Source organism: Dermochelys coriacea, chromosome 2 (assembly GCF_009764565.3).
Source record: "Dermochelys coriacea isolate rDerCor1 chromosome 2, rDerCor1.pri.v4, whole genome shotgun sequence".
Lineage (NCBI taxonomy): Eukaryota > Metazoa > Chordata > Testudines > Dermochelyidae > Dermochelys > Dermochelys coriacea.
This window is the reverse complement of record NC_050069.1, coordinates 200,416,155-200,439,202: the sequence shown is the minus strand read 5'-3', so window position 1 is coordinate 200,439,202 and position 23,048 is coordinate 200,416,155. Positions and strand designations below refer to the sequence as shown.

At 42.7% G+C, this 23,048-nt stretch overlaps 1 protein-coding gene across 8 annotated transcripts in view; it reads right to left on the bottom strand.

Annotated features, from left to right (window-relative positions):
• The window catches only part of THRB (thyroid hormone receptor beta), a 283,663-nt gene that overhangs the window by 10,066 nt on the left and 250,549 nt on the right, over positions 1–23,048 (bottom strand). For all 8 annotated transcript variants that reach the window (XM_043509019.1, XM_043509020.1, XM_043509021.1 and 5 more), the window contains 4 exons: positions 15,505–15,605; positions 11,403–11,550; positions 7,548–7,753; positions 4,362–4,508 (listed from right to left, as the gene is read on the bottom strand). In XM_043509019.1, the coding sequence (XP_043364954.1) occupies positions 4,362–4,508; positions 7,548–7,753; positions 11,403–11,550; positions 15,505–15,605 (602 nt within the window). The remainder of the gene's footprint in view (positions 1–4,361; positions 4,509–7,547; positions 7,754–11,402; positions 11,551–15,504; positions 15,606–23,048) is intronic.

The following is a 23,048-nucleotide window of genomic DNA, read 5'->3' as shown; positions in this document are numbered from 1 at the left end:
CAGGGAGAGCTATTTACAGTGCACCAGCTATTGCTACTTACTGCACCCTTTTTTGTAGGTGCCAGGGGAGGCAAAGGGCATTACCTGACATAACATATCTCCTTGACTAACCTTAGAGATTGAGCTATCAGCCAGGGTGCAACGGTGATTCTTTGACCATGGGATGGTGTTCCATGAAGGAGGAGTGCTGGGCAGAGACGGGCTCCATCTTACGAAGAGAGGGAAGAACATCTTTGCCAGCAGGCTGGCTAACCTAGTGAGGAGGGCTTTAAACTAGGTTCACCGGGGGAAGGAGACCAAAGCCCTGAGGTAAGTGGGAAAGCGGGATACCGGGAGGAAGCACAGGCAGGAATGTCTGAGAGGGGAGGGCTCCTGCCTCATACTGGGAATGAGGGGCGATCAACAGGTTATCTCAAGTGCTTATATACAAATGCACAAAGCCTTGGAAACAAGCAGGGAGAACTGGAGGTCCTGGTGATGTCAAGGAATTATGACGTGATTGGAATAACAGAGACTTGGTGGGATAACTCACATGACTGGAGTACAGTCATGGATGGTTATAAACTGTTCAGGAAGGACAGGCAGGGCAGAAAAGGTGGGGGAGTAGCACTGTATGTAAGGGAGCAGTATGACTGCTCAGAGCTCCGGTACGAAACTGTGGAAAAACCTGAGTGTCTCTGGATTAAGTTTAGAAGTGTGTGCAACAAGAGTGATGTCATGGTGGGAGTCTGCTATAGACCACCGGACCAGGGGGATGAGGTGGATGAGGCTTTCTTCCGGCAACTCACGGAAGCTACTAGATCGCATGCCCTGATTCTCATGGGTGACTTTAATTTTCCTGATATCTGCTGGGAGAGCAATACAGCGGTGCATAGACAATCCAGGAAGTTTTTGGAAAGCGTAGGGGACAATTTCCTGGTGCAAGTGCTAGGGGAGCCAACTAGGGGGAGCGCTTTTCTTGACCTGCTGCTCACAAACCGGGTAGAATTAGTGGGGGAAGCAAAAGTGGATGGGAATCTGGGAGGCAGTGACCATGAGTTGGTTGAGTTCAGGATCCTGACGCAGGGAAGAAAGGTAAGCAGCAGGATACGGACCCTGGACTTCAGGAAAGCAGACTTTGACTCCCTCAGGGAACAGATGGCCAGGATCCCCTGGGGGACTAACATGAAAGGGAAGGGAGTCCAGGAGTGCTGGCTGTATTTCAAGGAATCCCTGTTGAGGTTACAGGGACAAACCATCCCGATGAGTCGAAAGAATAGAAAATATGGCAGGCGACCAGCTTGGCTTAATGGTGAAATCCTAGCGGATCTTAAACATAAAAAAGAAGCTTACAAGAAGTGGAAGGTTGGACATATGACCAGGGAAGAGTATAAAAATATTGCTCGGGCATGTAGGAAAGATATCAGGAGGGCCAAATCGCACCTGGAGCTGCAGCTAGCAAGAGATGTCAAGAGTAACAAGAAGGGTTTCTTCAGGTATGTTGGCAACAAGAAGAAAGCCAAGGAAAGTGTGGGCCCCTTACTGAATGAGGGAGGCAAGCTAGTGACAGAGGATGTGGAAAAAGCTAATGTACTCAATGCTTTTTTTGCTTCTGTTTTCACTAACAAGGTCAGCTCCCAGACTGCTGTGCTGGGCAACACAAAATGGGGAAGAGATGGCCAGCCCTCTGTAGAGATAGAGGTGGTTAGGGACTATTTAGAAAAGCTGGACGTGCACAAGTCCATGGGGCCGGACGAATTGCATCCGAGAGTGCTGAAGGAATTGGCGGCTGTGATTGCAGAGCCCTTGGCCATTATCTTTGAAAACTCGTGGCGAACGGGGGAAGTCCCGGATGACTGGAAAAAGGCTAATGTAGTGCCCATCTTTAAAAAAGGGAAGAAGGAGGATCCTGGGAACTACAGGCCGGTCAGCCTCACCTCAGTCCCTGGAAAAATCATGGAGCAGGTCCTCAAAGAATCAATCCTGAAGCACTTAGAGGAGAGGAAAGTGATCAGGAACAGTCAGCATGGATTCACCAAGGGAAGGTCATGCCTGACTAATCTAATCGCCTTTTATGATGAGATTACTGGTTCTGTGGATGAAGGGAAAGCAGTGGATGTATTGTTTCTTGACTTTAGCAAAGCTTTTGACACGGTCTCCCACAGCATTCTTGTCAGCAAGTTAAGGAAGTATGGGCTGGATGAATGCACTATAAGGTGGGTAGAAAGCTGGCTAGATTGTCGGGCTCAACGGGTAGTGATCAATGGCTCCATGTCTAGTTGGCAGCCGGTGTCAAGTGGAGTGCCCCAGGGGTCGGTCCTGGGGCCCGTTTTGTTCAATATCTTCATAAATGATCTGGAGGATGGTGTGGATTGCACTCTCAGCAAATTTGCGGATGATACTAAACTGGGAGGAGTGGTAGATACGCTGGAGGGGAGGGATAGGATACAGAAGGACCTAGACAAATTGGAGGATTGGGCCAAAAGAAATCTAATGAGGTTCAATAAGGATAAGTGCAGGGTCCTGCACTTAGGATGGAAGAATCCAATGCACCGCTACAGACTAGGGACCGAATGGCTCGGCAGCAGTTCTGCGGAAAAGGACCTAGGGGTGACAGTGGACGAGAAGCTGGATATGAGTCAGCAGTGTGCCCTTGTTGCCAAGAAGGCCAATGGCATTTTGGGATGTATAAGTAGGGGCATAGCGAGCAGATCGAGGGACGTGATCGTTCCCCTCTATTCGACACTGGTGAGGCCTCATCTGGAGTACTGTGTCCAGTTTTGGGCCCCACACTACAGGAAGGATGTGGATAAATTGGAAAGAGTACAACGAAGGGCAACGAAAATGATTAGGGGTCTAGAGCACATGACTTATGAGGAGAGGCTGAGGGAGCTGGGATTGTTTAGTCTGCAGAAGAGAAGAATGAGGGGGGATTTGATAGCTGCTTTCAACTACCTGAAAGGGGGTTTCAAAGAGGATGGCTCTAGACTGTTCTCAATGGTAGCAGATGACAGAACGAGGAGTAATGGTCTCAAGTTGCAATGGGGGAGGTTTAGATTGGATATTAGGAAAAACTTTTTCACTAAGAGGGTGGTGAAACACTGGAATGCATTACCTAGGGAGGTGGTAGAATCTCCTTCCTTAGAGGTTTTTAAGGTCAGGCTTGACAAAGCCCTGGCTGGGATGATTTAACTGGGACTTGGTCCTGCTTTGAGCAGGGGGTTGGACTAGATGACCTTCTGGGGTCCCTTCCAACCCTGATATTCTATGATTCTATGATTCTATGGTGCACCTGCCTTAAGCTTCTTCCCTGACTGATGTTCAGTCAGTGGGGGAAGAAGTAGTTCCCATGTTTGGATTTTGGATGATCTCCCTGAGCATGCTCACTGTCATTTCCAAGGTCATTTTCTTGGCATATAACCAGTGGGGTCAAGTGCTGTTCTGCAGGAGGAAACAGTAGGCTGGCAGTCCACCGCTGCTGCAGAACTTCCATGGCTGTGGATTCCAGGAGACTTTCAGATGTCAAGGTTAGTTTCCAGTCAATTCAGCCCAGAATTTAAGTTAACATTTTTTTAAGTCAAGAGAACAATCATCACCATCATCTACTGCTCTCAAATTTACATTCATTCCCAATTTGCACCAGTGTGAGTGAGATCAGAATAGGGCCCATGCATATCCTAATTACACTAAAATTTAATTTTAAATATTCCTCTTATAGTATATCTCACATTTGAATATCCATCTGGAGTGAAGTGTTATTAGTTGCCTCCACATCTAACTTGCATTTCACTCGTGGTGATGTCTGAGGGGCAGATTGTGGCCTGGGTTTTTGCTGACATCTCATCCGCTTCAGATGAGCCAGTGTGGGAGGTATCTTAGTCCTGGATTCAGGAAGGCACTTAAAGCACATATTTAACTCCATCCCTACATAGGAAAGCATTTAAGTAAATGCTTAACTTTACACATGTGCTTAAGTCCCAGGGGGTTAATGGGCCTTAAGCATTTTCTTAAAGTTATGCAAGTAATAGGGAAGATCTATTGATATTGCCACTGGTATAGGCCCATACAAAACCACAAAAAAGGGATTTGGTTGATCATAGGAAACAGGAAATTAAATGACACTGAGATTATTTTTATCCTATTTTTTTATTTTTAATTCTTTTACGCCATCTGACTTAAAACAAAGTGAAATGATTAGTAAGGTCTAACCTTTTCACTTCATTCTTGCATGATTCAAGTCAACAGGAAGTGGAGGGATTTTATGAGGCTCAGATATAATTTTGTGTGTTTTCATGTCACAATGACACTACTTCCTATTGTTTTTCTTGACAGGTCCATTTAGAATAGCATAAAGCAAAGAAAAAGAAAAAAGAAATTCTTACCTCACAAAACATAGGCAACTTTTTGGCAAAATCCACCACTCTTGTAATTGCTGGTGTGATAATTTTTGTAAACTGGCTGAAAGCTTCTAAATCCACTTTCCCACTTTCTGGGGCATTAACCATTGGTGCTTGCCCAATATCTTCAGGCTAAGGATATTAAGAAATACATTAAAAGGAAAAATTTGTTTCATTCAAGTCATCTTTCATAAATGTTTATAATATGGTCAGGATTATATATAAAGTCCACCACTCTGTTCCTATGAAATTAAAAATAACATTAACCATTATTTATGCTGAACCTATAGGGGCAATTTTTCTAAAACAATCCATAAAATGTGCAGCTGTCTGTAAAATAGGTGATTACATAAAGAAATGGGTGATCAGCGTGACATTATGCCCATTTTGTGTGGGCAGCTGCATATTTTACACATGCAATTACCTGTTTGTGTTTATACATATCTCGTGGGAGAAGTTTAGGTGTTTCTGCTTGGAAATTTAGGGCTGATCCTGCCTCCTTCCACTGCTCAGCACCTTCAACCTCCCCTGAAACCAAGAGGAGTTGAAGATACTCATTACTTCTTACCTAGAAGATGCTCAACATACTGTAGGATTGGGCTCCTTGGCCTACCCAGTGTTATAATGTTATAATATCACAAAGAACACAAGCCAACTGCAAACACCTATTTACAGAGGTGAGCTAACATGATTGAGACTAGGGATGGGCTGAAATCGGAGGTCGTTTGGATCAAATAAGAACTCCCTAAACATTTCCTCATTGAAATTTGTTCCACTACAGGGCTTCAGCACAAGGCTTATGCAACATGTAAGTCCTATTTTGAGGATTTAAGTGGGGCTTATATGATGTATAAGCTTTATCCTGAAACCCTGCAGAGGGGTGAATTTCACCGCAGTTGAATTTAGACTTGCATAATTTCTTCTGTTTTTTAAAAAACCCACACATATCCAAAGCTGTTCTTCCGTGTTCAAAGTAAGGCTTTGCAACTGCAAAAGATCTGCCAAAGACTATGTGGAGGGAGCATTTTGTTCAATTACTAAGTTTAAAACTGCTCAGGAGTCAGAGAAGAACTCCTTCAAGACAGTTGAGATGTATGAAGTTTACAGGAGTACCTTTGAACAGTGATGCTGAAACTGCTGTTTGAATAATATAAATAACATAGGCTTAATAGGTTTTTTTTAAAAGCAAAATGTCAAAGATTTTCCTACAGTTCTGCCATTAGTCAAAATCAAAATCTAACTTCTTTCAGAAGAAAACTGGTGCTCTGTATAAAGCACATAAGCATCTGATTTGGAAAGAATTGGAAAAACCACATGCTATGTAACCCAACATGCTAATGCAACTGAGGTTAGGGAAAAAATGTAGTACACAGGATCCATGTTTTTGCCCTTTTAAACCAAACCAAACCGCAAACTTTGTTAGATAGTAATTTCAAAAACAACTACATCACTCTTTGCAATATTCACTGTCTTTGTGAATATTGACTTTGTGTTATCTTCTTTATGTCCTGACACAACAGTGTGTGACTGTACATATAGAAATGTGTGATCCGCAGTTGGAACTGAGTAAACATTGTGACAGGGTTGGGCCAGATGGCTATAGGGAGTGATAGAAGGCAGATATATAAGCCCCAGGCTAAGTAAGTCCCTTTTCCCTGGGTAAGGTAACAGGGAAGATTCCAGAACAATCAGGAACCTTCTGGAGACAATTAAGACAGACTGATTAGAACACCTGCAGCAAATCAAGAAGCTGCTAGAATCAATTAAGGCAGGCTAATCAGGGCACCTGGGTTTTAAAAAGGAGCTCACTTCAGTTTGTGGTGTGTGTGTGAGGAGCTGGGAGCAAGAGGCACTAGGAGCTGAGAGTGTGAACGCGGACTGTTGGAGGATTGAGGTGTACAAGCATTATCAGACACCAGGAGGAAGGTCCTATGGTGAGGATAAAGAAGGTGTTTGGAGGAGGCCATGGGGAAGTAGCCCAGGGATTTGTAGCTGTTGCACAGCTGTTCCAGGAGGCACTCTAGACAGCTGCATTCCACAGGGCCCTGGGCTGGAACCCGGAGTAGAGGACGGGCCCGGGTTCCCCCCAAATCCTCCGAACTCCTGATCAGACACAGGAGGAGTTGACCTGGACTGTGAATTCAGAAAAACGGCCAACCTGAGGGCTGCCATGAAGCTCCAAGGCAAGCAAATCCGCCAATAAGTGCAAGACCCACCAAGGTAGAGCAGGAACTTTGTCACAACATCAAAAAACTAATCAGCTGACCCAAATGCAAAACTTCTTGTAGTGGGCTTAACAGTGGCTCAAGGTTTGTGCAGTGGAGTACGCTGCAGGTGTCTGTGCGTATAGATATGAGAATTTCCACCTGGAGGTCATTCTATGGTCTGGTGCAACTTGGACTGAAGTAGGTTTCACTTTCCTTTGGGGTCCTTTGGTATTTGTGTGCTGCAGGAGCATTTGGTATTCTGCATTAATTTCCTTTACAAATCAAATTTAGAAAAATAATCAGAAATGAAACAAATCCTTTTTAAGGGCTGAGCATTTTATTTTCTAGGCTGAACCTCAGTTATCACTTATTCAATAGCTAGACCTTTCCCCTAAAAAGGTTCCTTCTATATTTTGCAATCCCAGTGCTATACTGTGTTTGCTGAGCTTAATTCCTCCTCCCAGAATTTTTTTTTTTTGGTTTAAATAAATGTATTCATTTTTGAACAAAGGGGCAATAAAAACACAATTTAACAAAAATCTGATTTTTATGTTATTACCTGAAAAAAGTTTTTATTCACAACATGAAGCCATGCTGGATATCACTCCATACATGTGTCTGAATACACATGCACACACAAAACCAGTATTTATATTATGGGCTGACACCAGCGTATAAGGAGTAAGATGTACTTTCTATTTTTCCTTACTCTACCAGAAGAGTGGAATCCAACTGCTGTGTCTGTTACTCCCTATCATTCTGGTTCCTATTTTAGCTGCATAGTTTGATTAGATGACCAGATTCACAGAAGTTGGCAACCACTAATTATGAAGTTCATGTGATTTTTCATACAGTTCATCAGTCAACATACAAACAAATTTGGGGGTGACAGTGCTGGGAAGGGACTTATGAGGGAATAAAAGAAACTGGCAACAAAAGTAGAGTACAAGGCTTCAGTTCCCACCAGAAATTTCCTTTTTTGTTTCCAGTGACTTCCTTGTGCATTGGTGGCCACATGCGCTTCAGTGACAATTTTGATCAGCTCCCATTCCTCATCTGTTGGCTCGGGTCTGTGCCCAATTGTTTTTTGTAGCTCCTCCCGACGTCTCTTCTCTCGGTTTTCTTCTATCAGCTTCCTTTTTGCTAACCGCTTGCTGTCATCCAGCACCACTATCAGGAATAAAAACAAAATAAAAACTAACAAAATGGACACCTACTCTTGGGAATGTCTGAATTTTAGTCTGACTTATCTCAGATGTGCTGAGAGAACTAAAAACAACTTGACAAGGCAGTTGGTGAAGAGGTCTATCAGCCAGCCTGGTAGGTATCAGAGCTAGTCTTTCTTACCCCACACTTATTCTCTCTAGATCCTGAATGATAACAGGTTTCAGAGTAGCAGCCGTGTTAGTCTATATTCGCAAAAAAGAAAAGGAGTACTTGTGGCACCTTAGAGACTAACAAATTTATTTGAGCATAAGCTTTTGTGAGCATCCGATGAAGTGAGCTGTAGCTCACAAAAGCTTATGCTCAAATAAATTTGTTAGTCTCTAAGGTGCCACAAGTACTCTTTTTTTTTTTTTTTTTAGATCCTGAATGATTTACTTACACATGTGCTTAACTTTATTCATGGAGAATAGTGCCATTGTCTTCAATGGAGTCCCATTACGTTCAATGGGACCACTCACAGAGTGTAAAACTATGCAAGACAGAGAATAAATTAGACCCCCCCCATCCACTTGTTAGTGTATTCCAAGCTAGAAAATGAGGGGCTTTTCTTTTTCCTTAAGAAAGAAAAGAAAACAAAAAAACAGCCAAGCCAGTACTCATGTTACAGTCTCATAAACTGACATGAGGTAAAATGGGAAGCAAGAATATAATAAATGTAGAGCAGCAGTTCTCAAACTGTGGGTCAGGACCCCAAAATGGGTTGTGGCCCCATTTTAATGGGGTCGCCAGGGATGGTGTTAGACTTGCTGAAGCCCAGGGCCAAAGTCCCAGCGCCCAGGCCCAAAGCTGAAGCCCAGGCTTCAGCCCTGGGCAGTGGGACTCAGGCTACAGTCCTCTGCCCTGGGGCTGAAGCCCTTGGGCTTTGGCTTTGGCCCCCTACCTAGGGCGGCGAGGCTTGGGCAGGCTCAGACTTCGGCCCCTGCTCCTGGGGTCGCGTAGTCATTTTTGTTGTTAGAAGGGGATCATGGTGCAATGAAGTTGGAAAACCCCTGACCTATACCAATTAAATGAAATTGGATGTGGGCAAACAAAATTATGGAATGAGGCAGGGCTCCAGAGATTGCCTGCAGAAGTGTGGTGTGTATCTAGAGACCCAAGCAACATCTGAGCCAAGGTGCCGCAGGGTTTGAGGGTCATGGAGGCACTATAGAGGAAATTTATTGTTGCCTTGATAGAATCTAGCTTCTCTTCAGCCTCCCTATTTTGATCTCTACGAGACCTCACTTTCCTAGAGTACAAAAGGGAGAAAGTGATGACAGCAGTTCAAGTCTATACCATGGCAGAATGTAAAGTAATAAAATAGTTAGAGTCCACTTCAAGAGCAGGCTGAGAGGCCAGTCTACATAGTACAGTCAGGCTCTCTAAAGGACTGTCAACCAGATCAAAATACACACCTCTTCCAAAGGAAATAGCCCTTCTCTATATGGACAGCTCCAATGCCTTCCTCTGCTGTTGCTCTTAGCTTCCCCAAGCTGCAAGGTTAGATTAATCTGTTGCCTCATAAGTCTCACCATTGTCCACAAGACTCCATATAGCCTCAGTTTAACTAATAGCAAACTAGACAATTTCCCACTGGTGCAATCTGGGAAAGCAATGAGCAGCCGTGGAGGCATTAAAGTCTGCAGACAGAGATCAGGAAGACAGTACTACCTCAGTTTCCATTTGTCTCATGTTCACAGGTTGCAGACAAAGGGCCAGAATCTTAAATTTTGTAAATGAGATTAAATTCTGCATAATTTGATGGCATTTGTCTGTGAAAGCTTTCTACTGACCATGAGCAAGGGTAGTTTTCAAACCCTGAATATAGGATTTCATTTCAAGGAAGTTACTGCAGAGAATGTGTTTTAACTGCGAGTGCTAATTTTCCTATAACAAACTCCTAGTTGCCTCTAGACCAGCGGTTCTCAAACTATGGGTCGGGACCCCAAAGTGGGTCGGGACCCCATTTTAATGGGGTCACCAGGGCTGGTGTTAGACTTGCTAGGGCCCACGGCCGAAGCCCAAGCCCCACAGCCCAGGGCCAAAGCTGAAGCTTGTGCCCCACTGCTCAGGGCCGAAGCCCAAGGCCTTCCGACCTGGGTGGCAGGGCTCAGGCTATGGTCCCCTGCCCTGGGGCTGAAGCCCTTGTGCTTGGGCTTTGGCTCCCTGCCCTGGGCAGTGGGGCTCAGTCTGGCTCAGACTTCAGCCTCCACTTCTGGGGTCACGTAGTAATTTTTATTGTCAGAAGGGGATTGCAGTGCAATGAAGTTTGAGAATCCCTGGTATAGAGGCTGACTAGGCTCCGTGAATACACAAATATGATAAATGACCTGGAATATTATTTGGTAATATAAATTTCCACCACTAACAATTCCCCTCACCCTTATTCCTGTGGGCTTTTCTAATTTTTTCTGAGTCCAGTTCTAGTGACACATATCGCATTAGACAGCCCTAGAGATGGATCACTTCTGTTTATCCACAGAGAGAAAAATCCTCCTTGCCCTACTCACATGAGTTGTCCCATTTAAGTAGATTGAACTATTCGAGTTGGAAAAGACAGCAGGTTTTGTCCATAACTGGTACCACACAGGGAGCAGTAATGCTTCCTGTACCTTGTCCCAGTAATATGGATCAATTCTAAACTGGAAGGGTTACCTCTACTGGTAGAGGGAGAGTTTGGCTGTCATGCTCATTCACTCCTCAACTGGGACTACCAATTAATGGTGGTGTTGACATCTGCTAACAGGAACCAAACTGAGATCAATATCTCATTTTAAATAGCCACTAAACAGCCAATGGTAGTAACTTTTGGTCACTGCCTGTCTGGGCTGCATTCGAACTCATGGCCTAGAGCCACCCAGTCCCCTCTCATGCCATTTTCACTGGGAATGATGAAATGACAGGTAGTTCATTCTAATCAACGCTTCCATGTATACGTAAAACATTATAATTCCTATTAGGACAAACAAACTTAGCACATTTTAGTTGAGTAATTTCTCCTTAATGGGTCTTTTCTCACTTTGTTTTTCTGCAGGGGAGTACACTGGTAACAACCATTAACTAATGCAGGGGGGATTTATGTAAGTTACTCCCATTTATACTAATTGAAGTTATGGTGTAAATCCCCTGTGCAATGATGGGAAAACAAGACCCCTAAGGGTTAATCTTGCAGCCATATGTCCTGGTTCTCTAGAATTTGAGTATCACTCTCTCTCAGTACATACGTCCTTTATGGCTAAAAATAAAACAAACTACAGGGTGACTCATACAAACATACATGCAACTTCACATTCTCTAGAAATTTCTAAACAAGATGTTTTTCCAGCAAGGCATCTATCCAAATGGATTCCCTCTCCCACACTAGAAATTAACATCCTTCATGTTACATAATGTGGTTAAGGCCAAGAGAAAGTCCAATCTATTAAAAGTAAACAAAATATTACCACCCTATGACAGAAATAGTTTGGTATAATAATAAACATAATTTCCAAACACTACATTATAAAAGGGAAAATTTGCTGGTGGGTCTGTTCTGTTCAAGCAATCTTCACCAGTCAATACATTTTAAACAGACAGCAACATTAAAAGAAGAAAAAAAAAGAAATCTACTTACAATCTGTTGCCATGCCAACATAGATGCATTTTTTGAAGCGACATTCCTGACACTGGTTTCTTGTCACTTTGTCTATCACACATTTTCCTTCATATTTACAGGAATAGGTTGGATGGAGATTTTTCTGAATGGTTCTTCTAAAAAATCCCTAAGTGGGAAAGAAAATTCAGGAGGCATTAGTGTTCTGTGTTTTTTTTTTTTGGTGTTGAAAGGTAGTTGGGCTTGGTACTGATTCAAACATGTATGCAAGATGGAATACTGTGTGTCATAAAGTTCTAGGATATTTAATGAGCACATCAATCCTTTAATATAGGCTCCTTACCTTGTTGGGTTGCAAGAAACATTTTGGGTTGCAAGAAACATTTTCCCCTAAAATTAAAACTAGAGATAGACCTGAGCTGTCTAGATCCAAATGTGGGTGAGGTACTGTTCAGATACAGGGTTCTAGTTTTGCCTCTTTTTGACAGAGGTACCAATTGCAGTATTTGCATCTAAACTCAGATTCTGAAGCACCCACAAAGTGGTGCTGGTGTTTTCGATGAGTCCTATTATAAACACAGAGGCCAAGTAAGGAATTCTGATCTGCATCCAGGTTGAGATTCAGACCTCCCAAAAGCCCAAGAGCATTTGAATCTGGGGGTTTAATTCAGGCCCATCTCTAAATTAAAATATTTATTTCTGACTAAAGGGAAACATCTGCTTGTGTGCAAGATGCTTGCGTGAAAGTAATTAAGGCTACCTAGAAAATTAAAAACAAAAACACATGCAGCAGTAGCATTTTGCCAGAGTCAAACAAAACTTGCCCATCAGAAGTTTTGAGCTCAAGCCTAAATATTGAACCCACAATTTTCAAGTGGACTATAAATCTGAGGAAATGAGTACACCCTTACCTATGCCCACCTTTGTAGTCAGGACAAAATGTCACATGTAAGATTATCACCACGAATTGCAGTATGTATTTGGGCCAGCTGGCATTAATTGATACAGCTCCACTGACGTCAATGATTTACATTAGTTGAGGATCTGATTTCTAGAGAAATCAGATACCGCCTTCTCTCTGAAAGTTAAGAACCTGAATCTGCTATCATTGAAGTCAACAGGAGCTTTGCCATTGACGTTAGAGATAGCAGGATCAGGCCCTAAAAGGGTATGCAACTACAGTGGGGGCAATCAAGATGGGAGCAAAGCAAGATGTTCCGATCTGTATTTGATTCCAAATCTCTCCATAGCCTGAGAACAGTTTCGGCCCACCTCTAGCTACCAAGCACATTACGGACCTAAAAAGCCTGAAGCACTGAGTCTCAGAGCCCCAGGCAATTGACTCAGTGTCACAGGGCTTGGGCGGTGGGGCTATAAATTGTAGTGTAGATGTTTGAGCTTGGACCAGAGCCTCAGCTCTGAGATTCACCCAGAACTCAGTCTCCATCCCAAAGCCGAATGTCTACACTGCAATTTTTAGCCCTGCAGCCAAGACTTCCAAGTCCAAGTCAGCTGACCCAGAACAGCCGTGGCTGTGCCATGGATCTTTTAATGCTGTGTATACATAACCTAAGGCCCTGACCCTGCAAAGACCTGCACACGTACTTAACTTTATGTACAGTGGGTGAAATTCAGTGGAGTCAGGATGTCACCCAGTGAGTAGTCTTTTGGGTGTAACATCACAAGGAAAAAGGTGCGCTCTTAACTCAAGTTAGCTAACTCTAAGTAAAATCCTAGTGAAGACAAGGCAGTTTAGCATTCACATGAGTAAACAGGTTGAGTTAAAGCTATGGGGGAGCCTAGTCTTTAACTCAACCTGTTAACTCATATGAACACTAAAAACTGCCTTGTCTCCATAGAATTTTACTTCAAGTTCAGTGGCGGATTAAAGATTTTGCCGCCCCTAGGCCTGAAATAATTGCCCCCCACCCCCACCCCAGCTCACCTCTGCTCCGCCTTCTCCACTGAGCATGCCGCCGGGTCCTGCTTTTCCCGCTCTCTGCCAGTGCTTGTGCTCGAAACAGCTTCGCGAAGGAGGAGGGGAAGAGTGGGGAACGCGGCGCACTCAGGATAGGAGACGGGGCCAGGGCAGGGATTTGGGGAAGGGGACCAATAGGGGCAGGGAGGGGGCGGGGAAGGGGTGGAATTGGGGCGGGGCCAGGGGCAGGAACCGTAGCCAGGGGAAGCAGCCTCTGGCTGCTATTATAAATTTGCTGCCCCTGCAAATTTGCCGCCCATGGCCGAGGCCTTGTCGGCCTAGGCGTTAATATGCCGCTGTTCAAGTTAGTTAACTCGAGCTAGCTAGCTTGAGTTAAGAACACACCTTTTTTTCCCCTAGTGCAGATCAGGCTTTTGAGGTCAATGCAACTCTTCACTGTGCATAACATTAAGCATGTGTGAAAGCCTTTGCAGCCTCAGGGCCTGTGGGCATAAGTCAAAGCCCACTGACATCAATGGAAAGGCTTCCACTGTCTTCTTTGGGCTTGGGATCAGATCCCAAAATAAATAACCGGATTTGAATACATTCTCAATCCCATAATGAATGCACATTTTAATAGGAACAGAGAGCCTGAATCTCTTTTTATTTATGCTGGTTTTGCTCTGGTGTAGCTACATTGACTTAAATGAAGCTACTCTTTCATTACAGTAGTGTAAGTGAAGAGGGATGGAGGCCAAAGAGATAGAAAGCAGCTCTGCAGATCAGCATACATTGGAACTCTGGGTAATTATGGTTGAAGCAGGAGACGGTATATGATCCCTGTGAACCCTAGAATGTAGTGCTAAGGTTTAGCTCCCCCAAATGCTTCTTGTCATTAGTGTGGCTTTGGTTTTATAACTTTTAACATTCTTGCCCAAATAAGCTACTCAGATTCTGGTTTCTGATCCAGCCCCTTTGCACTACTCAGAAACTTTTAGTTAAAAACTTTCCCATCAGCTCTAGATTCAATAGGATGCAAACACCAGTCAGTCTAGCCTGTTCTTCAATGCTGGCGTTTTTTTATTCTATCTATGCTTTATAATATATGTGCAGATTGATACAGATAACTAGTTACACACACAGTCAAATTTGCCCCTTTCAAATGTGTGGATCTTCCCTTGACTTCAATAGGAGTTGCTAACACATATACCAGAGGGTTTAATAGGGCCCAGGAACACATTACATTATAAGGCGATGGCTATACTAGAGAATTTACAGCGGCGTAGCTGGATTAAATTGTGCCCTATCTCATATTCTGGGATTTTGGGAAATAAAGATCTGCATCTGATACCTGTGACTCAACCATCTCCTTGTATGACACCTGAGTGGTTCTGTGTTCTGTCTTCTTAAAATGCCTCCTTTTCTGCAGGAAGGGAATATCTTGTTTACAGGATCCCAGTGTTATTCAATTGCATTCACTGCAGCAAAGGAGTTATTTTAAAAGGACATGCCTGTACCATGCAGTTTTTTATATTTGTTTGTCTGAAACAACCCCTGTCTTCATTTAAAACAAACAAACAATTGTTCATATAATTTTAAAAATGCAGTTCATGGTTTAAAGTATATTTCATTAGTCATGATATAGAAGGTAAAATAGTAAAAGAAAAAAAAAGCATAATGTATTAGTGGCAAAAGATCCTAAAATACTTCATGTTGCGTTTGCAAGTGCCTGTGTGGGGGTTTTGTTTGTTTGTTTGTTTGTTTGAAACAATAATTATCAGAGACACAGGAATACTGGCATTTGTCAAAAATAATTCATACCAACAGATGAGGTTCTTTCCTGGTGTGATTTAGCATAGCTCCATTGAAGTCAATGGAAGTATATTGCTTTGCAACAGGTAAGAATCTAATCAAAAATATTTTTAAAAATAGAAAACAGACTCCTAAAATTTAAGCTAGAAAAATATAATTGTATTGTCCTCTTTTCAGTTGTGAACTGTCTGCAAAAATACACCTTATTCATGATGCATATAAGAATCAGTAACATAACCAAACACATGGATTATTATGTGTAACAGATGTTCTTGTTCTCTCCTAATCTGCCTTTATATTTTATGTGACAGTCCAGTACAGTAGCTTTTATGTGACTGGAACATGAACTACAGTGCCATTTCCAGGTCCCAGCTTCCTGCCCCGGCTATTTACCTTGCATCCTTCACAAGTGATGCAGCGATAGTGATACCCAGTGGCTTTGTCACCACATACCACACATAGCTCGTCCTTGTCTAAGTAACTGGGTATGTATCCTGTAAAGGAAAAGAGAAAGTGGCATGAAAACACCAACTACATTAAAATAATGCAGATCTTCTCTGCCTAGTCCCTACTTCTGACTTTTCATAGCAACTGATTGAAACTCCGGGTTAAAAAGGTTACACTAGAAATGTGACAGAAACATATAAAAATAGTCTACAATTTCCAAAACTGCTGTTTCAGTATCTGCTTGTAACACAAGTTTACAGAGGCAAGTCAGCAACTTGTTCTTTGAATGAACAAAATATTATTTGATACAAGTAAATATAGCATGTTTCACTTTTCAACTCAAAGTCTTAGGTAGGAAAAAATAAATGCAAGAAATATAGCAATATTTAATTTTTCTCCGTTTTGTTCTGTGTAATCTGATATGATTGTAGCATAAAGTAAGATAGTTCCAGGTTACTTAAAAGACTCAATTTCCTATCAATCAGAAAAGTTTATTTACATTGTATTCCTTTCCAACTATTTTTGTAGGTATGATTCAGCATATAGCCAAAATGATATCAATCCTCCTTTACATAGGTGTGTACTACAGTAACTTATTTAGTGTAGGTGGAATTTAAAACAGAACATAGTTACTCTCTATGTGAGAATCAAATATGAGTGTGTATCTCTCTCTATGAGTGGGAGAATGACACATTTCTTCTCATTCATGTGATTTACCATACATCCAACACCTGAAATTAACATGGATATTAGTATGTAAAACAGTTGCATTGATTGGTTCTTTTTCCATAATAACACATTAGATTTTAGTTTTATAAAAGTATTTAAAGAATTTTAAATTAACTTTAAAAACAACACAAAACATAATTTTAAAGGTAACAAAAATGTATTTTTAAACTACAAAGGGAGAAATTTAAAACCAAAGTCAAATATAAGACAATTAGAAAAAAGTTTTGTTCAAACAATTTAGAATTAATGGAATTCAAATGTGTTTCTTTAGGATGGTCTCTGCATAAGGATAATCCCATACAGGGATTTCCAGGAGAGATTCACTTTGTGGGAGCTATGGGAAATTGTAATAATTTCCATACGACACTGGAAGAATTATTAAAACTCAACTAAACAAAACAAAAACAAATACAAAACATATTGAACTTATACACATGATATGTATATATAGACAAAACAAGGAGTGGTTTTGGTTGTGCAAAAGGTTTGTAGTTCCCAAACAAAATAAGATTTTTATCCGCATCCATTTTATCCAAGCCTGCAAAGTTCGGAGGGCGGGGGGGGGGGGAGTTAGATGAAGGTTTTCAGTTTTACGTTGTTTCTAATAATGTAAGGGATAGTGTATAGCAGTGGTTCTCTACCTTTTTTCTTTGCAGACCCCTAAAAATTTCAAATGGAGGTGTGGACCCTTTTTGAAATCTTACACATAATCCGCAGAGTCCCTGGACCGCAGATTGAAAACCATTGTTTTATGTTAATGACAACTGCTTACGGACCCCTTAGATACAATCTGCAGACCCCCACGGTCTGTAAATCACTGCTCTATAGGATCCCCATTGAAGAGCCCCTGAGAGAGAAGATACTGGTGCCACCCATAGGGGAAAAGGAGAAACTGAACAGAACGTTTACTAGTTTACTACTGCCCGGTATTGAAGTGGTTGCCCTGGTTTTTAGAAGGCAGGATTGTTATTTCTAATGCAAAGGTTTGTAAATATATCTTTTTAAAAATCTTTCCTGTACTGGGCATTTTTAAGGTGGGATTGTTACCAAAACCAGTCAATAAAACTGAAAAACTAATGCAATTGGAGGGATTCTTTTGGATGGAGACTTCTGTAAACATGATCCCTTCCACTTGTTTGTTGAGCCTCTTTGTGGTGTTTTGTCTTAGACTAGACTGTAAGCACTTTGAGGCAGGAGCTGTGTCACTGTGTGTGTTCATATAACACTCAGGGTATGGCTGCATAGCCACCGGGAGATGTAATTCCCAGACAAGTGCTAGTTCTCCTCGAGCTAGTGCACTAAAAATAGCAGTGTGGCCATGGTGGCATGGGCAGCTGCTTAGGCTAGCTGCCCCAGTACAAACTCACCTGATCCCCTGGGTGTATATATGGGCAGCTAGCCTGAGTCATCGCTTGTGCCGCCACAGCCACACTGGTATTGTAGGCCCTAACACGTGTATGTTTACCCAGGCTGGGATTTAGTCCTCCCAGCTGCTGTGTGGAGGTACCCTCAGACCAATAGGGCCTCAAACCTGAGTGGGGACTCAGCAGACCACCACAAGGCAAATAATAAACAATAATCATAAAAACAATAAAAGGCAGCTACTGGGGCTATGCTACAAGGTGGACTGCTGCTGGTTTCTTGTGCCTAACGCATCAGAGGGGCAAGCCCCAGAAGTAGAGAAATGAACTAGAAACTAAAACTTCCCTTTCCCTTTCAAAGATGACTTTAGGAGAATGAGATGGGATCTGTCCTGAGAAGAATAGGATCAGACTGGGAAGTAGGACTAAACTGAAGGCATATTGAGTGGAGATAGACCAAATGAGGGTGACTGAGAGTTTCTGGCCAGCCCCAGGACAACTTGGGTTACTGATGTGCCACTTGGAGTGTGGAATTTGAGGAAGTTACCAATACCTTACATTAGGAAGACACTGTTGAAAGTAACAGGTCCCAAGGGACCTAGTAAATTGCCAAGTATTTAGGTTTAGGCCATCATTCTCACTGTGTCCAAGCTGCACATACAAAGCTCATCATAGTTTCTTGATCTCTGGCTGCCTGCCTCAGAGATGGCAAGAGCAGCTGGGAGCGCATTCTAATTTACATCACAGACTCCTAATAGAGCTTCTTCCAGTGAAAGATTAAAAATAGTGGAGCTCTGCTCCATCACTCCTCCTCCCATTCACACCTGCCTCCACAGACATCATGGTGGGCTAGACCAGGAGAAAGCAGAGCTGGCAGAGAGTTCCCCTATGCAAGGCTACCTGTTTGAAATTGCTCCTTATATAAATGTATATATTAGGGCAGATAGGTGACCATTCTTGTTATCCTTCTCTGCCTTGGAATTCCCCACTTTTAAGAATGAGAGCAAACTTTTTTTTATATGGCAAGAAGGCAAATGAACTGCAAGCCCATGGCCCTAAAGACACACTCCAGTTTAGAAAATAAAAATGGCAATATTGAATGTGAGAACAGTCCAAAGTAAGATGGGTTGTTTGCACCCAATATTAAGTGTTCTGTGTACTGATCATAGACAAGTATAACCAGACCCTACGATGTGCTAAGTGCCCTCTACTCCCATTGATTTAAAATGTGAAATGGGGTGCTCAGCACTTTGCAGGATTATGCTCCTAGTCTACAATTCTGTGAATTCTGCAGTTAGGACTGGTGCTGCTCTTCTACTAAGTCAATAAGAAATATTGGCAAAGAATTCTTATCGCAGGCACTTGTGCGGATTGAACTTTTGGAGAAGTGAAAGCAATAAACTCTCTTTTATATTTCTGCCCCCAAATCTTTGTATTCAAAAAAATCGGAGAATTATATTAATTTTCTTTTTTGGTTTTTAACCTTTCTCCCAGCAACTTATTGGCCCACCAGTTACTGGGGAGAAAGAAACAAGGCCCTGAGCAGTGTTTTAAAAAAATCCACATTCTCCAAGTAGGCAGGAATCTAGCCAAAGGGAAAGAGGGGACCTACTTAATGAATTCCTATAAATCTAAGTTTTTATTACAAAAATACGTTACTAGCTATTATGGTTGTGACGATAACCTTCCAACTGTGATCTGAGCATAAATCAATGAAGTGTTGTTTTCCAACAGCAGCCCCTGTGCTTTTTGCTATTGCTTATAGCTGGATCGAGCAGCAGGAGAGAGAAATTAATTGCTGCTCTAACTCTGTCAGCAGCATGGAAATTATACATTACTGCACAGTGCTGCTGCTTGGGAAAACTGTGGGCAGCAGTAGAATGGCATTAGATTTATTCCCAGGGAAAAATAACCCAAATAACTTAAACTGAAAAGTGCTTTGCTTTTCTACAAAAGAAAAAGGACACTAAACTATCTAAACTACTACATGTCACAAGGGGCCACAACAGTGGTTCCCTTAACCCACCCAGCAGAAGAATCTGTCCTATCTCGGGGCCTCTCCTTTTGCCTCTCCACCCCCACGAACATGATACAGTTCTGTGGTGACCTAGAATCCTATTTTCGATGTCTCCGACTCAAGGAATATTTCCAACACACCTCTGACCAACATATTAACCCACAGAGACCTTCCTATCAACACTACAAAAAGAAGGATTCTGGGTGGACTCTTCCTGAAGAGTCGAAACAATAGACTGGACTTCTACATAGAGTGCTTCCGCCGACGTGCACGGGCTGAAATTGTGGAAAAGCAGCATCACTTGCCCCATAACCTCAGCCGTGCAGAACACAATGCCATCCACAGCCTCAGAAACAACTCTGACATCATAATCAAAAAGGCTGACAAAGGAGGTGCTGTCATCATCATGAATAGGTCGGAATATGAACAAGAGGCTACTAGGCAGCTCTCCAACACCACTTTCTACAAGCCATTACCCTCTGATCCCACTGAGGGTTACCAAAAGAAACTACACCATTTGCTCAAGAAACTCTCTGAAAAAGCACAAGAACAAATCTGCACAGACACACCTCTGGAACCCTGAACTGGGGTATTCTATCTGCTACCCAAGATCCATAAACCTGGAAATCCTGGACGCCCCATCATCTCAGGCATTGGCACCCTGACAGCAGGATTGTCTGGCTATGTAGACTCCCTCCTCAGGCCCTAAGCTACCAGCCCTCCCAGCTATCTTCGAGACACCACTGACTTCCTGAGGAAACTACAGTCCATTGGTGATCTTCCTAAAAACACCATCCTAGCCACTATGGATGTAGAAGCCCTCTACACCAACATTCCACACAAAGATGGACTACAAGCCGTCAGGAATGGTATCCCCGATAATGTCACGGGCTAACCTGGTGGCTGAACTTTGTGACTTTGTCCTCATCCATAACTATTTCACATTTGGGGACAATGTATACCTTCAAATCAGTGGCACTGCGATTGGCACCCACATGGCCCCCCAGTATGCCAACATTTTTATGGCTGACTTAGAAAAACGCTTCCTCAGCTCTCGTCCCCTAATGCCCCTACTCTACTTGCACTACATTGATGACATTTTCATCATCTGGACCCATGGAAAAGAAGCCCTTGAGGAATTCCACCATGATTTCAACAATTTCCATCCCACCATCAACCTCAGCCTGCACCAGTCCACACAAGAGATCCACTTCCTGGACACTACGGTGTTAATAAGTGATGGTCACATAAACACCACCCTATATCGGAAACCTACTGACCGCTATTCCTACCTACATGCCTCTAGCTTTCATCCAGATCACACCACACGATCCATTGTCTACAGCTAAGCTCTACCATATAACCGCATTTGCTCCAACTCCTCAGACAGAGACAAACACCTACAAGATCTCGATCATGCATTCTTACAATTACAGTACCCACCTGCTGAAGTGAAGAAACAGATTGACAGAGCCAGAAGAGTACCCAGAAGTCACCTACTACAGGACAGGACCAACAAAGAAAATAACAGAATGCCACTAGCCATCACCTTCAGCCCCAACTAAAACCTCTCCAACGCATCATCAAGGATCTACAACCTATCCTGAAGATCTCTTGACAGATCTTGGGAGACAGGTCAGTCCTTACTTACAGACAGCCCCCCAACCTGAAGCAAATATTCACCAGCAACCACACACCACACAACAGAACCACTAACCCAGGAACCTATCCTTGCAACAAAGCCCGTTGCCAACTCTGTCCACATATCTATTCAGGGGACATCATCATAGGGCCTAATCACATCAGCCACACTATCAGAGGTTCGTTCACCTGCGTATCTACCAATGTGATATATGCCATCATGTGCCAGCAATGCCCCTCTGCCATGTACATTGGTCAAACTGGACAGTCTCTACATAAAAGAATAAATGGACACAAATCAGACGTCAAGAATTATAACATTCAAAAACCAGTCAGAGAACACTTTAATCTCTCCGGTCACTCGATTACGGACCTGAGAGTGGCTATCCTTCAACAAAAAAACTTCAAAAACAGACTCCAACAAGAGACTGCTGAATTGGAATTAATTTGCTAACTGGATACAATTAACTTAGGCTTCAATAGAGACTGGGAGTGGATGGATCATTACACAAAGTTAAACTATTTCCCCATGTTATTTCTTCCCCCCCACCCCACCCTCCACTGTTCCTCAGACGTTCTTGTTAACTGCTGGAAATGGCCCACCTTGATTATCACCATAAAAGGTTTTCCTCCTTCCTCCCCCCACTTCCTGCTGGTAATAGCTCATCTTAAGTGATCACTCTCTTTACAGTGTGTATGATAAAACCCATTGTTTCATGTTCTCTGTGTGTGTGTGTGTGTGCACGCGCGCGCGCGTGTGTGTATAAATCTCCCCACTGTATTTTCCACCGAATGCATCCGATGAAGTGAGCTGTAGCTCACGAAAGCTTATGTTCAAATAAATTTGTTAGTCTCTAAGGTGCCACAAGTACTCCTTTTCTTTTTGCGAATACAGACTAACATGGCTGCTACTCTGAAACTTAAACTGAGTTTCAGGAAGGGATAAAGAAGCATACACCTCTTCCATTCCCTCCCAGCAGCAGCTGCCAGGAAAGAGACAGAGGAATGGTAGATGGAGACTTGTCCCTGGCTGAAAATATAATTTCCAACGTTGGAGAAGCAGACATTGTCTGGACAGGATAACCCAGGTGTTCTGCCACCAGCATAACTCGGCCAATGCAGAGTCCTCAATGAAGTTTGCAGTCTTGGACCTTGATTATTTTTGCATTCCTTAGTCAGAATCTGTGCTCAACACTCAAGCTGGAGCCATCCAGCATTACCTTGCTAAGAAATTTATAATGAAAGCAACATCTATATCACTGCAAGGTATAATATTAACCAACTTTATTCCCTGGTCATTTCAACCCAGGTGTACTGTGAGCCTGGCAACCTTATCTGACAGACACAGCATGCTGCATTCCGCATTGTTCTCCATTTATCCATCCAATACAATTCGCAAAAAGAAAAGGAGTACCCGTGGCACCTTAGAGACTAACAATACAATTGACATTGTTCACCTTAATACCCAACTGAAAACCTTTGCTCTGAATGGGAGCTCACAAATAAACGTTAATGTCCTTGAGCTGTCATATGTCTGGTATTTCTCTTGCAGTCTAAAAGATAACTCCGTTGCCTTCCAGCCTACCACCCGCCAATCTGACTAATCTTACTCTCTTGGCAAGACTAAATGCTCAACAGAGTAGTTGCCCTTACCTTGGAGCAATGTGTGTCATAATCCACTATGTGCAATCCTGTCTTCAATCCATAATACCTGAACAAATTGAGTTTGTCCCTATAGCATC